Source organism: Rhinolophus sinicus, chromosome 16, assembly GCF_057876585.1.
Source record: "Rhinolophus sinicus isolate RSI-liver-muscle chromosome 16, RSI-T2T, whole genome shotgun sequence".
NCBI classification, from domain to species: domain Eukaryota; kingdom Metazoa; phylum Chordata; class Mammalia; order Chiroptera; family Rhinolophidae; genus Rhinolophus; species Rhinolophus sinicus.
This window is the reverse complement of record NC_142516.1, coordinates 75,049,591-75,065,914: the sequence shown is the minus strand read 5'-3', so window position 1 is coordinate 75,065,914 and position 16,324 is coordinate 75,049,591. Positions and strand designations below refer to the sequence as shown.

At 39.1% G+C, this 16,324-nt stretch overlaps 1 protein-coding gene and 1 pseudogene across 1 annotated transcript in view; both read left to right on the top strand.

Annotated features, from left to right (window-relative positions):
* Positions 1-15,819, top strand: part of LOC148755039 (uncharacterized) — a 30,924-nt gene extending 15,105 nt beyond the window's left edge. The window contains 6 exon segments of the mRNA XM_088793145.1: positions 4,599-4,691; positions 9,069-11,472; positions 11,474-11,990; positions 12,066-12,244; positions 12,298-12,555; positions 12,557-15,819. Coding sequence (XP_088649271.1) covers positions 4,599-4,691; positions 9,069-11,472; positions 11,474-11,990; positions 12,066-12,244; positions 12,298-12,555; positions 12,557-12,917 — 3,812 coding nt within the window. The 3' untranslated portion in view covers positions 12,918-15,819.
* On the top strand, positions 12,989-15,819 carry LOC148755040 (uncharacterized; annotated as a pseudogene).
* Positions 15,820-16,324: the final 505 nt, after the last annotated feature.

Genomic DNA, 16,324 nt, shown 5'->3' with positions numbered 1-16,324 from the left:
TCGGAATGGCCAGTGAGACCTCCTGGCTGAAGTGCAAGTGGTGTTTACAAGACAGATACACACGAGCTCTCTGGCACATCCCACATGCAGCAGGAGGGGGCCTTGGCCTGCCCTGTGCTCAGTCCGTGGGTAGATGGTGCAGTGCTGGAGGAGGTCATCCTTATTGCAGACCTCTTGAACCCCTAGAGAACCCCTTGGGATCAACTGAACGAACAGCAGAAGGAGTTCCCTCATTTTTCGGATGGCAGTGCCACTGTGACTCATGACAGATCTCCGTGGAGAACTGCTGCTTTTCCTCCTTTACCTGGGATTTCTGTGATCAAGACTGGACCCAAGATAGTACAACTGGCCAAACTTCAAGCACTCATCTTGCTATTTGAGGATGCGCTAACCAATATTGGTCCCTTCTGCACCGTTTTACAGACATTTCAGCTATTGCCAATGAACTGACTGTGTGGTTCATCCAATGACAATGACAATTTCCTCTCCAGTTTAGTCCCCTTTGGGGGAAAGACTCTGGACATCTTGCCTCCCCGATACCCAAACATATAAATCACGGTTACACATGAGTCTGGCCCTACTAAAGCCAAGATACAAGGCGTCATTAAGATACTCCTTTGAAGTCTTGATGTCATTGATGATGACCAAAGCGCTTAATGTCACGTCTCATAATACACAGTACTGGGCTCTTGAACAAAAACCTTTTACTTTCTTTACAACCTCATGTTGCAGTCCTCATAGAGTGCCATATTAGCTAATGAGTTCAAATCCAATTAAGGGGAACATGGCACCTCTCAGTCATCAAACATCAGATGTGAATTGTAATGGAGTCTGACTCCATTATTGATGATTGACTTCTAACGGCCCTTCTTCGAATTCTTGCTACGTAAGATATTTTCATTTGTGAATCAATCTTCCCTCCTTTCCTTCCTTCTTTCTTTCCTTCTTTTCTTCTTTCCTTCCTTCTTTTCTTCTTTCCTTCCTTCCTTCTTTCCTTCCTTCCCTCCCTCCCTCGTTCTCTCCCTCCGTCCTTTTATCTGGATAACTTTTCTTTTCGTAGCATAGTTGACCCAGCTAGAACCTCCAGTACAATAGTGAATAGAGGTGTTCAGAATGAACATCCTGTCTTCTAATATTAGTGGGGAAGCTCCAGGTTCTGATCTTGAACTGTGATGCTAGCTGTGGGGTTTTCTTAGATACCCGTTTTGAGATTGAAGAAGTTCCATTCTGTTCTTAGTTTGTTCAATATTTTTATCATGAAAGAGTGTTGAGTTTTGTCATAATGCTTTTTCTATCTATGACGATGATCGTGTGGTTTGTAATCTATTGATATGGTGAGTTACATTGCTGGATTTTTGGATGTTACACCAGCCTTGCATACTTGGGATCAGTCTTACTTGGTCACGGTGTATAGTACATTGAATATGTTTCTATATTCAGTTTGCTAGTATTTTGATGGGGATTTTTGCTTCTGTATTCGTAAGAGATATTGGGATGTCGTTTTTTGTGATGTCTTTACCTGGTTTTGGCATCAGGGTAATGGTGGCCTCATTCAATGAGATAGGAAGTGTTCCCTTTTCTGTCATTTGCAAGAGTTTGTGAAGAATTAGTATTATTGGTTCTTTAAATGTTTGGTAGAATTCAGCTGTAAATCCTATGGGCATAAGCTTTTCTTTGTGGGTAGTGTTTTGGTTACTGAGTCAATCTCTTGTGATAACTCTATTCAGAGTTTCTATTTCTTCTTGACTTAGTTTCTATAGTCTGTGTCTTTCCAGGAATTTGTCCCTTTTATTAAGTTATCTAATATATCGCTGTACAATAGTTCATAATATTCCTTTATACTCATTTTTTATTTCTTTATAGTCAATAGCAATGTCATCTCCTTCATTACTGATTTTAATAATTTGCATTCTCCCTTTATTCTCTGGTTAATCTAGGTAAAGATTTGTCAGTTTTGTTGATATTTTCAAAGAATCAACTGTGGGTACTTTGATTTTGTATCCTTTCTTTCATAAATTTCTAATCCAGTCTTTATTGTTTGTTTCCTCTGCCTGTTTTAGGTTTAGTTTGCCCTTGTTTTCCTTTGCATGAAGATGTGAGGGTTAGGTTGTTGATTTGAGATCTTCTTTCTTAATACACTTGAACCTTGAACAACATGAGTTTGAACTGCATGGGTCCACTTCTCCACATATGTTTTTTCAATAAATATACAGTTGGCCCTGCACATCCCTGGGTTTTGCATTTACAGATTCAACCAACTGTAGATTGAAAACAGTATTTTCAGTCTGTGGTTAGCAGCCCATGGATGCGGAGGGCAGACGGGATGCATTGTTTTATGTTATTTTATATAAGGGACTTGAGCAGCTGTAGATGTTAGTCCCCATGGGATGGGATCATCCTGGAGCCAACTTCCCATGTATACGAGTTATGACTGAGTTTTTCGGGAGTCAGAATTTATATGTGGATTTTCACCTGCTCACAGGTCGGCACCCCAACACCTGCATTGTTGAAGAGTCAACTCTAAAGGTGTTGGCAGTCATAAATTTCCCTCTAAAAACTGATTTTTCTTCATACTACAACGTTTGGTGTATTGTGCCTTCTCTTTCTGTCATCAAAAAGGATTTTCAACTTCCTTTGTAATTTCCTCTTCGATGTATTATTTATTTAGGAGACTGGTGTTTAATTTTTACGTATTCGCGTATTGTCCGAATTTCTTTCAATTACTGATTTGTGATTTCATTCCATTGGGCCTGAAAAGATATTTTGTATTATTTGTGTAGTTTTAAATTTATTGAAGTTTGTTTTGTGCCTAATAAGTAGCACATCATGGAGACTGTTTTATGTGCATTTTAGGAAAATGTGAATTGTGCTCCTGTTATGTGGAGTGTGTTGTATATATATGTCTGTTAGGTTTAGTTGGCTGATAGTTCTGTTCAAGTCCTCTATTTTGTGTCTAGCTTTTCTCTCCATATTGAGTGTGACAGTGAAGTCTCCAACTATTACTGTTTAATAGTTTATTTTCTTTTCACTTGCCAGTTTTAACTTTATGTATTTTGGGGCTCAATTGTTGCATGTGCATGTGTTTATAATTGTTACAATATCTTCATGATGGATTTACCCTTTTGTCCTTATCAATACTAACATCTTTTTTATCTCTAATAACATTTTTTACAGTGTATTTTGTTTCATATTACTATAGCTTTCCTATGGTTGCTGTTTGCATGCAATATCTCTTGCCACCCTCTCACTTTCAACATCTTTGTATCTTTGAATTTAATGCGTATGTCCTTAGACCACGTATAGTTGAATACAGTTGGAGCTTGTTTTTTTTTTCTTGTTTTTTTCCTCATCAATCTGACAGTCTCTCCTTTTTGTCTGGATTGTTTAGTTTGCTCACATTTAATGTTATTTTTTATATGGTTGGATATTTGTACGCCATTTTGCATTTTTTTTCCTACATGTGTCATGTATTTTTCTCGTCTATTTCTCTATTGTTTTGTAGTATGTGAATATTTTTTCATGTAACATTTTGGTTTATATAATGATTTTATTCGCAACCTTTATTGAGAGTTCATTTAATTAGTTATTCCTTTACTGTTTACCTTACACAGCTGCACTTACCAGATCTACAAGTTATCTTAACTTAATTTTAGAGATGTAGAGACAGGTTCCTCCTATGTAAGTTTATTCTTCCTACGCCCCCTTTTGTGGTATTGTTAGGGATTATGTTTTGTTATATATGTTTTATGTTGTTAATTTTTGTTTCTCTTCATTTCTTATTGTGCATTTGAGTTACCATTTGGTATTATTTCCTTATTCTAGTATAGCTTGACTCCCTGCTACCGCTTTTATGGTTTTCTTGGAAAGATAAAAACACACGTGTGTGTGTTAGAAACCCAACATTGCACACATGTACTCATTGTTGTACACAATGACTTTTTAAATCAGTCAAGACAACTTTCTTTACTGTATCTTGTCACGCGCGTCTACTAGCCACAAACATCTGTTAATTTTTGTTCTTCTGGAAATATTTTCACTTGACCTTTATCTTTAAAAGATCATTTTCCTGGATTCTTTGCCGATAGTCCTTTTCTTTGAGTATTTAAGAGTATATCATCACCCCACTACCTTCTGCCCTTTATGGTTTCTGATGACGAATCTTACTGAGGAGTCTTTGCCTCTCTCCTCTGGAAACAGAAACTTCCCACTTCTGTGTGTGCCTTGGTAATTTTTCATTCTACTTTTCTGTGGTAACTCTGCACCCCTACGTAGTTTCCTCACATGTGACCACAAGTTAGTATCCAATGAAAAATTGAAAGGGCCCTTCTGTAGATCTCCGTAGCTCTTTTTCTCTCTCTCTCACTGTAGCTACTAAACATGAACCTTTATTAGAATTTAATGTTATTTAGGCTTATGATTTAGGGGTTTAAGGAGATGTTCATTGACCAGCTGAAAATATTTCTGTTTTACACCTCCCCTTAGAGGTGGTCAAGTGAATATTGTTTCTGTGCCATTCTTAAAGCCACATCTTCCTAAACGTTTAGAATCATCAAAGCCCATGAAGTGAAACCATCTCCTAAATTATTTCCCATTTACAGGGTATTGTTCTATAAAACCAGAAGTGATCTTCCAGTTGGAACAGGAAGACCCATTGTTAGTGGAGGACATATTTCTAAATGGGTGTTATCCAGGTGAGTTTGAGAATACTGGTAGAAGGTATCCCTGGAAAACTAAATCCAAAGTGGGATCAGTTCAACATTGGGCACCTTTGGAAGTTTAGATACGAGTAGATCCAATAAAATATGGATATGGAGGGTGTAAACTTAAAGGATACAACGTTACCTGTTTTCATCTTTTGAACTAGGCAACAGTGTATCATTTACACCTGACAAATCAAATAATGAGTTTTTATTTAACCAATAGAAAGTTAAATATAGAGGAAGATTATAATGCTAACTAAAATGGAATGTTAAAGCATGGCAAAAGAGAGAGAAGAGACACAAGGTCTGACAGTTAAGTTCACGAACTTGCCACCATGTGCTTACATTGGCAGCACTGTACAAATAGCTCACCAAGGTTTTATATTGTTGGTATATCAGTGCCTCGCAACCGTGTTTTTGTCACCGTGTGGTGGTGTCTTGCTGAGTGTCATACATTGTTGTGTGTTTTTGTGTGCTGTCGCAAGAATGTGTGAGCTAGAATTATAGCAATGAACAAACATTAAAATTCTTGTTAAAGTTTGCAAGAGGGGAAGTGAAATGAGAGACATATTGGTCCAGATTTATGGGGATAATACTAGGAAGAAAACAGCAGCGTACAAATGGATTCAACATTTTTCTGAGAGGAGAGAACGCCTCACTGATGAAGAGAAGTCAGGTTGGCCAGTCACAAACAGAACTGATGAAAACATTGCAAAAAATCATTGAATTGTGCGTCAAAATCATTGGCTGACTGGGAGTCGTATATCAGACCAAGCAAACATCGTTAGAGAAACAGTTAAGAAAATCTTAACTGAAATTCTTGGCATGAGAAAGGTGTGTGCAAAATTGGTCCTGTAGGACCTTGCATCGCGGCAGTGCACAAGCTGACACCGCACTGTCTCTGAGGGAGTGTTTAGCCAATAAACAAATAAGGATGTCGGAACACCCTTCCTGTTCACCTTATCTGTACCGTGCTGACTTCTTTCTTTACCTGAAGATGAAGGAAATATTGAAAGTAATACGTTTTGATGACATTCAAGACATCAAGGGTACTATGACAGCTTTGATGGCCATTACAGAAAAAGACTTCCAAAATTACTTTGATGGGTAGACTAGGCTCTCGCGTCGGTGCATAGCTTCCCAAGGGGAGTACTTTGAAGGTCACTAGTGATATTCAGCAATGAGGTATGTAGCACTTTTTTAAGAGGAGTTCACGCACTTAATTGTCCGACCTTGCTTATACACCACTCGGATTTCAAACAAGATACAGTGGACGACAACTGTGATTCTAGGTCAAGAGTTGGTAAGTTATGTTACTTAAGCTAAATTCAGCTAGCTATGTGTTGTTATAAATAACAAGTTTTTTGAATACATTGTTTGTGTATTGGTTATGGCTGGCTTTGTGGTACAACAAAATGGCTCAATAGTTGTGACTGATATTATATGGCCTACAATGACTAAAACGTTCACCATCGTGCCCTGTACATAAATGGTGGTTGACCCCTGCTCTACATATTAATAGCATATTTTATGACGTGCTAATATACAATGATATGTGTTTTTTAAGCTCTGTGCTCTGAAAATATAGTATGAGCTTTCTCTGAAGAGTCAGTGGAGTAAGAAAGCATAATTTTATTTTGGGTTAAAAGAAAACATTAAGTTCGTAAAGCAGCATAATTTCATAGAACTAGAAGTTCCAGACAGTATGAGAATAAAATACCCCATATTTAAATTAAAAATACATATAACTTTTGGAAAATCTGTTTGATCACGGGTTTATCAAAATTATAAAAGCATAAAATGTATTTGTGAACCTGTGTGTGGAGGTCTCTGGTAACTCAGTAAAGCTGTTATATTAGAGTTTATTATAACAAAAGGTTTCAGATAAAATCAGCAAAGGGAAACGTCACACAGGGCAGAATCCAAGAGAGTCTTAATGCAAACTTATTGAGTTGTATGGAAAGTGCTTAATTCTGCCAGCAGCAATGTATGACAGCACACATGAAGTATTGTCACGCAGAGAAATTTACCCGAGCTTTTGTGTCCAAGGTTCTTATTGTGGGTCGGTCATGTGGGGCTGGACCACCTGTATGATTGACCTCATTTACTCAGCATGTAGCCCGTCTGGGGAGGACCTAGGCCCCAACCATAAATCCCAGTGTTAACCTGAACTATTCATTTTGGCCCAAGCCCCCGGTATGTAAAGACACTATTATCAGGTAGGATGTTCCACGGGCTTATACGTCATCACCCACGACTTTGTCAGAGAGCAGTCATTTCTTTGGAATGTACAACACCAAACCTGCTGAGATTACCCTTTACTGCGCACAATTTTGGGGTATGGGTATAGCATCACGTAATGGAAAGTTTGAAGTACAAGGAATTTTGAGAAAACTTAAGCAAAACAGAAGTAGTTAATTTTAAAAAAATATGTAAATGGATTAATTGGAAAGCTATAATAGTATAAATTAAATAAAAGCCAAAATATGGTTCTTGGAATGAAAAGAATAAATGGAATCCATATAGTAGTTATCCTATGCTGGTAATAGTGAGAACACATTATATAAGAAGTTACAATGGAAATATGCTTAGAAATACATCTGCACAAAATATGGAAATGTTTGAAAATCTTTAAGCAACATGAAATAGAAGTAAATGGAGGATATACCATGTTCGTAGATTGGGATACTACTCTAAAATTCTGAATTCTTACCCATGTTGTATAAATATACTGAAGAATGGGATGGTGTAGGATCTTTTCTAACAGGTACTAAAGATATATTGTAAATCTGTTGTACTTGGTACAGAATGGTACTGGCATGGGGATAATTACAGAGCTTTGAAACAGAGTAGAGGGTCCAGAAACAAATGCATGCTCTAATGACAACTGATTCATGAACCGGATGACAGTGTAGAAAGCTGCAAAAGACATTTATATGAAAAGGCATTTTCTTCCAGCTTTATACCCTACCATAAAACTCAATTTGCTGTGCATTCATACGGAAGGGATTTATGTGCATTTGTTTTGGTATCCATGTTCTAAAAGCTGGGAAGGAACAGAGTAATGAGTGGGAGACACTTGCTCTATACATTCCTCACAAATGTGTTGTTTCTATGAAGAATTCAGATCCTGTGATCACTTTCTAACTCTGTCCTTCCACGGCGCCCTATTTATAGCGGCTCTCTTCTTCTCCAGCAGTCAGTCCATCTATGCCCTTGTTTTATTTTTTTCCTAGGCACTCATCAGCTCTTGTTACTTCTCGAATAATATTTCAGAATCTCTACTTTTATGTCCCATTTGAAAACTTCACAGGCCTATACTCCCTCCCATACATTGTTTGCTTCCTGTGATGGCACTAATCATGATTCCCGAGCTCACTCTCTCCTTGGATTTGATCCTACTTTTGTCTGTGCTTCACTGAATGCTTATTCACATTTCATTGACCTGGTATTATCTTGTATCCTTAGTACCTCCATCACAACAAGGAATAGGAATAGGCATACAATGGATATTTGAGTGAATAAATTTTGTTTCCTAGTCTCTTTCTTCTCCGAATTTGTCTGTGAGCTCTGTCCTCTCTGTCTGCTCTTTCTGTCCAGTAACTCCCTCCATACTTGTGTCATCCATCCCCGTAATTCAGACCTTTATATCTCATCCTGATGACCTCGTTTAGGGTGGCTGTACCTCAGTGTTATGGTGTCTTTATTTCAAATATGACCAACTGAAGATGAAAATTTTCTCTCACAACGCAGACATCCTTATTTTCCACTTCCATAGTATTTTGTTGAATTTGAAACATGTGATCCTAAAGTTCTCACAACTAGTAGATACCAGGTATGTTGAAAAGCGTATGGAAAGCAGAGTTAAATTTGGGAAAGTGTTAAAACTGGTGTTTTCAACATGGGTGAGCATATTAACAACGTGATACTTAGGATTGTTGGTCAGAAAACGTTTGCTTTTTGAACAACAGTAGTGAAATCTAAAGTATGAAAGCCAGAATAGAGCAATGACTCCCATTGAGGTGGAAAGATACCCTTTCCTCCCGTCACTTTTACACTTCTTCTTGGGCATTTGTGTTCCTAAGAATGACACCCAGGAGAATCAGAACTTGGGTTTTAGGATTATTTCTTTAAATATGAGGAAATTTGTTACATTATAAACTTATTTTGGTTTTGATATGCAGAATGAGAAAGGGAAACGTCCAGATGGAACATGTGGACTGATGAGTATCCTATCTTTTTAATCTGCATTTGGTAGTTTAAGAACCTGGATTTTGTTAAATATATAGTGGGGCATATAGCTATATGACTTTCTACATTAACAATGTTACATTTCATAAAGAATTTTTTTAACTTTTTCATTTTTAGGAGACTGCCAACTTTTTGAGAAGAGCCAAGAAATTCAAGACAAGTATTTATGTCAAGTTTCATTCACCACCAACAGACCATTGACTTCAGAGCAAGAGAAAATTTCAGGAAAGTCATGTAATCTGCACACAGACATTGTTCCTTCAAGAAAAATGATCTCTTCATGTGACAGTGTAGGGCATACATACTTGTATCTCTACCCGTTGGCTTCTCATAATGAGTTGGAAAAGAAGATTGATGACTGTAATGCATCTCATTTTTATACTCGAAATGAGAGAAGAGATACTGGAGAGAAATCTTCTGATTACTATAAAAATGTGCAAAGTTTCAGTTATGTGCCGGAATTTTCTTTGGGGCAGTCTTTTGGATGTAATGAACGTGGTAGTGCTTTGCATGATAAACCTGTCTTCATTACACGGAATAGTGCTTATGCAAAAGAGAGATCTTATAAATTTGGAAGACAGCTATGTAAAGAATCAGCCCTTGTTTCTCCCAGTATTCAAACAGAGAAGAGTCCCTGTGAATTTTATGAAGATAAATATAATAAAATTGGGAACAGATTCAGGAGGGTTGCTCAACTTCAGAGAACTGGTACAAGAGAGAAAACTTTTGGTCCAAAACCACAGTTCAGCGAATATCAGAGAACTCACACTGGAGTGCAACCACTTGATTGTGGGAACCACTTCAACTACAATTCAGCCACTAAGGTACAAAACAGGATTCACACGGTAGAGCTACCTTGTGATAATAATACTCATAAGGACACTTTCACTTCTCAGTCACCGATTGATATACAGCAGAGACCTCAAGTGAGTGAAAAACAGTTTGAGTGTAATGAATGTCAAAAATCCTTTTCTAAGAGGTCAATTCTTACTTTACATCGAAGAAGTCACACAGGTGAAAACATTTATGCATGTAATGAATGTGGGACAGCTTTCTCCCGGAAATGTACCCTAGTTGTACATCAGCCAACTCACACAGGGGAGAAACCGTTTAAATGTAATGAGTCTGGAAAAGCTGTCACCTGCTTGTCACTCCTCAGAGAACATCAGAGAACTCACGCAAGGAAAAAACCCTATCAATGTAATGAATGTCGGAAAACTTTGAAGCACAAGACAGGCCTTGTAGTACATCAGAGAATTCACACAAGGGAGAAACCCTATCAATGTAATGAATGTGGTAAAACTTACACCGGTAAGTCAAGTCTTGGAAAACATCAGAGTATATACACAGGGGAAAAACCGTGTGAATGTAATGAGTGTGGAAAAGCTTTCATTACCATGTCACGTCTCAGAGAGCATCAGAGAACTCACACAGGGGACAAACCCTATATGTGTAATGAATGTGGAAGGGCTTTCACCTGCGTGTCAAACCTGAGAAGACATCAGAGAACTCACATGGGGGAGAAACCCTATAAATGTAATGAATGTGGGAGAGCTTTCACTTCCTTATCACGCCTCAGGGAACATCAGGTAATTCACAAAGGGTTGAAACCCTATCAATGTTCTGAATGTGGAAAGTCTTTCTTCAGGAAATCTAATCTGAATGTACATTGGAGAACTCACACTGGGGAGAAGCCCTATGAATGTGTTGAATGTGGAAAAACTTTTGCACGCAAAGAACATGTTACACAACATCAGAGAACTCACACAGGAGAGAAACCTTATGAATGCAATGAATGTGGTAAAACTTACAACAGGAAGTCATGTCTTGGAATACATCAGAGAACTCACACAGGGGAGAAACCCTATCAATGTAATGAATGTGGTAAAGCTTTCAACTGCAAGTCAGCTCTTGGAATACATCAGAGAACTCACACGGGGGAGAAACCCTATCAATGTAATGAATGTGGTAAAACTTTCAGCCAGAAGTCACATCTTGGAAAACATCAGAGCACTCACACAGGGGAGAAACCCTATCAATGTAATGAATGTTGGAAAGCTTTCGCCTCCTCATCTCGCCTCAGAGAACATCAGAGAATTCACAAAGGGTTGAAACCTTATCAATGTACTGAATGTGGGAAGTCTTTCTTCAGTAAATCTAATCTGACTGTACACTGGGGAACTCATACTGGGGAGAAGCCCCATGAATGTGTTGAATGTGGAAAAGCTTTTGCATGCAAAGAATATGTTACACAACATCAGAGAACTCACACAGGAGAGAAACCCTATGAATGCAATGAATGTGAGAAAGCTTTCGTTTCCTTATCACGTCTCAGAGAACATCAGAGAATTCACACAGGGGAGAAACCTTATCAATGTAATGAATGTGGTAAACCTTTCAACAAGAAGTCAGCTCTTGGAATACATCAGAGAACACACATAGGGGAGAAACCCTACCAATGTAATGAATGTGGTAAAAGTTTCAGCAACAGGTCAGCTCTTCGAATACATCACAGAATTCACACGGGAGAAACCCTATCAATGTAATGAATGTGGTGAAACTTTCAAGCATACGAAAAGTCTTGCACTACATCATAGAACTCACTCAGGGGAGAAACCCTATCAATGTAATGAATGTGGTAAAACTCTCAGCCAGATGTCAGCTCTTCGAATACATCAGAGAACTCACACAGGAGAGAAACCCTATCAATGCAATGAATGTGGTAAAACTTTCATCCAGAAGTCACATCTTGGAAGACATCAGAGCACTCACACAGGTGAGAAACCCTATCAATGTAATGAATGTGAGAAAGCTTTCGTCTCCTTATCACGTCTCAGAGAACATCAGAGAATTCACACAGGGGAGAAACCCCATCAATGTAATGAATGTGGTAAACCTTTCAGCCGTAAGTCAACTCTTAGAGTACATCAGAGAACTCACACAGGGGAGAAACTCTATCAATATAATGAATGTGGTAAAACTTTCAGCCAGAAGTCAGCCATTCGAGTACATCATAGAACACACACAGGGGAGTAACCCGTCAATGTAATGAATGTGATAAAACTTTCAAACACAAGATAAGTCTTGTACTACATCATAGAACTGACACGGGAGAAACCCTATCAATGTAATGAATGTGGTAAACCTTTCAAGAAGAAGTCAGCTCTTGGAATACATCAGAGATCTCACACAGGGGAGAAACGCTATCAATGTAATGAATGTAGAAAAACTTTCACCTGGAAGTCACAACTTGGAAGACATGAGAGCACTCACACGGGAGAAACCCTATCAATGTAATGAATGTGGGAAAGCTTTCGTCTCCTTATCACGACTCAGAGAGCATCAGGGAACTCACATGGGAGAAACCCTATGAATGTAATGAATGTGGTAAAACTTTCAGGAGCAAGTCAAATCTTGGAAGACATCAGCGAATTCATACAGGGGAGAAACCGTATAAATGTAATGAGTGTGGAAAAGCTTTCTCCTGGGCGAGAAACCTCAGACAACATCAGAGAACTCACACAGGTGAAAAACCCTATGAATGTACTAAATGTGGGACAACTTTCAGGCACAAAACAGGCCTTGCAGTACATCAGAATACACATAGGGAAGAAACCCTATCTATGTAATGAATGTGGTAAAACTTTCAACAAGAAGTCAGCTCTTGGAATACATCAGAGAACTCACACTGGGGAGAAACCCTATCAATATAATGAATGGGGGAAAGCTTTGATGTATATGACAATCCTCAGAGTACATCAGAGAAGTCAGACATGGGAGAAACACTATCAATGTAATGGATGTGGTAAAACTTTCAACAGGAAGTCAACTCTTGGAATACATCACAGAACTCACACAGGGGAATACCCCCATCAATGTAATGATTGTGGGAAAACTTTGAAGCACACAACAGGCCTTGATGTACATCAGAGAATTCACATGAGAGAAACCCTATCAATGTATTAAATGTGGGAAGTCTTTCTTCTGTAAATCTAATCTGAATGTACATTGGAGAACTCACACTGGGGAGAAGCCCTATGAATGTGCTGAATGTGGAAAAGCTTTTGCATACAAAGAACAGGTTGCACAACATCAGAAAACTCACTCAGGAGAGAAACCCTATGAATGCAATGAGTGTGAGAAAGCTTTCATCTCCTTATCACGTCTCACAAAACATCAGAGAACTCACACAGGGGAGAAACCCTATCAATGTAATGAATGTAGTAAAACTTTCAAGCACAAGATAAGTCTTGCAGTACGTCATAGAACTCACTCAGGAGAAACTCTATCAAAGTAATGAATGTGGTAAAATTTTCATCCAGAAGTCATCTCTTCACAGACATCAGGGAACTCACACGGTTGAGAAACCCTATAAATGTAATGAATGTGGGAGAGCTTTCGCCTCCTCATCTCGCCTTAGAGAACATCAGAGAATTCATAAAGGATTGAAACCCTATCAATGTACTGAATGTGGGAAGTCTTTCTTCAGTAAATCTAATCTGAATGTACACTGGAGAACTCATACTAGGGAGAAGCCTTATGAATTTGTTAAATGTGGAAAAACTTTTGCATACAAAGAACAGGCTACACACCATCAGAGAACTCAAACAGGAGAGAAACCCCATGAATGTAATGAATGTGAGAAAACTTTCGTCTCCTTATCATGTCTCAGAAAACATCAGAGTACTCACACAGGGGAGAAACCCTATCAATGTAATGAATGTGGAAAAACGTTCAAGCACAAGATAAGTCTTGCAGTACATCATAGAACTCACTCGGGAGAAACCCTATCAATGTAGTGTATGTGGTAAAACTTTCAAGCAGAACATAAGTCTTCAACTACATCATAGAACTCACTCGGGAGAAACCATATCAAAGTAATGAATGTGGAAAAACTTTCAGCCAGAAGTCAGCTCTTTGAATAAATCATAGAACTCACACAGGAGAAACCCTATCAATGTAATGAATGTGGTAAAACTTTCAAGCACAAGATAAGTCTTGCAGTACATCATAGAACTCACTCCGGAGAAACCCTATCAATATAATGAATGTAGTAAAACTTTCAGCCAGAAGTCACATCTTGGAAGACATCAGAGCACTCACACAGGGGAGAAACCCTATCAATATAACGAATGTGGGAGAGCTTTCTTCTCCTTATCCCGATTCAGAGAGCATCAGAGCACGCACAGGTGAGAAACCCTATCAGTGTGATGAATGTGGTAAAACTTTCTGGAAGAAGTCAATCCTTGGAAGACATCAGCGAACTCATAGAGGGGAGAAACCATATAAATGTAATGAGTGTGGAAAAGCTGTCACCTGCTTGTCACTCCTCAGAGAACATCAGAGAACTCACACAGGAAAAACCCTATCAATGTAATGAATGTGGTAAAAGTTATACCCAGATGTCAAACCTTGGATAACATCAGCGAACTCACATGGGAGAAACCGTATAAATGTAATGAGTGTGGGGAAAGTTTCACCTGCATGGCATACCTCAGACCATATCAGAGAACTCACACAGTTGAAAAATCCTATGAATGTACTGACTGTGGGACAACTTTCAGGCAGAAAACAGGCTTTACAGTACATCAGAGAATTCACACGGGAGAAACCCTATCTATGTAATGAATGTGGTAAAACTTTCAACAAGACGTCAGTTCTTGGAATACATCAGAGAACTCACACGGGAGAAACCCTATTAATGTAATGAATGTGTTAAAACTTTCAGCCAGACTTCAGCTCTGCGAATCCATCAGAGGACTCATACAGGGGAGAAACCCTATCAATATAATGAATGAGTGAAAGCTTTGACGTCTATGACAGCCCTCAGAGGACATCAGAGAAGTCACACAGGGGAGAAACACTATCAATGTAATGTATGTGGTAAAACTTTCAGCTAGAAGATAAGTCTTGACAACATAATAGAACTCACTCCGGAGAAACCCTATCAATGTAATGAATGGGGGAAAGCTTTGATTCCATGTCAAGCCTCAGAGCACATCCGAGAACTCACACTGGGGAGAAACCCTTTCAATGTAATGAATATGGTAAAACTTTCAGTCTGATGTCACATCTTGGAAAACATCAGAGGACTCACGTAGGGTTAAAACATCATCAATGTAATGAATGTGGGGAAATCAGCCAGAAGGCATGCCTTAGAAATCTTGGGGGAAATCACACAGGGGAGAAACCCTTTCAATGTAATGAATGTGGAACAACTTTCATGCGGAGGACAAAACTTGGAAAATATCAGCGTACTCATGTTGTCACACAGCAGCCTAACCGTTTGTCCCTACCATCCTTTCCTTAGGGAAAGAGGGTTGCGGGTTGTCCCTCTTAGGGGTTGAGTTTTATAGGTCTCCTCTCTTGGTCCCAGTATGCTGGGTCTGCAGTCAAAGATGAGTAAGTTTCCTCAAGGGAAGGACGACTTAAGCCAGACGGGACCCCAGGGTCCCCCATGAGTTAGCCTTTGAAACTAGGAGGGATGCCCCTCCTCCAATGTTTCCTGGGAGCTGCTGACTCCTGCTTCAAGTGACCAGCACCCTATTGTGCTAAGGAATGATTAATTAAGTGAAACCATCTCGCTCCCCGCTTGGCTCATGGGATGATTGCCATGAGAGACCTGCTCCCCCAGGGATTGTATACACCGCACCTTGTTCACATGGGGACAGCATGCACAGGTTGCTTTGGGACAATATGATTGGATATTGGGAATATGCTAATTGTATTAGTGGTGTAAGAGTTTTACAGACCCTGCCCAGAATCGTGATGCCTATTGTAAAAAAGCAATAAATACCCACAACGACCCGATTCGGGGCTCCAGTCTCTTGAGGTTGTGAGTCCCTTGGTCCTCTGTGGTTTCACTGCATTCAGTGTCTCTGGTCTCTTTATTTCTATAATAGAATTTAGTCCTTGCCGCCTCCCTCGCTTTCCCCCACTGCTTGTGTTGTGCAGGTCGCAACTTACAAGAGAGAAACCCTATGAATGAAGAGTTTCATGTTCATGTCATGTCTCAAAGGGTATGACATAATTTATGCAGGCAAAAAACTCTGTGTATGAATTTTGGTAAAATTTTTCTTTGGAAGTCAGCCATCATAATATATCAGAGACTGCATGCAGGGAAGAAGTGCTACGAATATAACTAATGCAGAAAATCTGTTGTTTGCATGAACACACTTTCATCCTGTATATTCTTTGCTATTCCTTTCCCTTTATTGATGATGTGAGAGTAGCACATGGAAGGAGTCAGGGTTCAAGAATTACTGTGTGGAAGGGATGGTGGGCAGATCCCCCTGCAACGAAGATTGAACACGGCACCTTGAGCTGAGCTGCTGCTGAGCTCCCGGATGGCTCAGTTGGTTGGAGTGCATCCT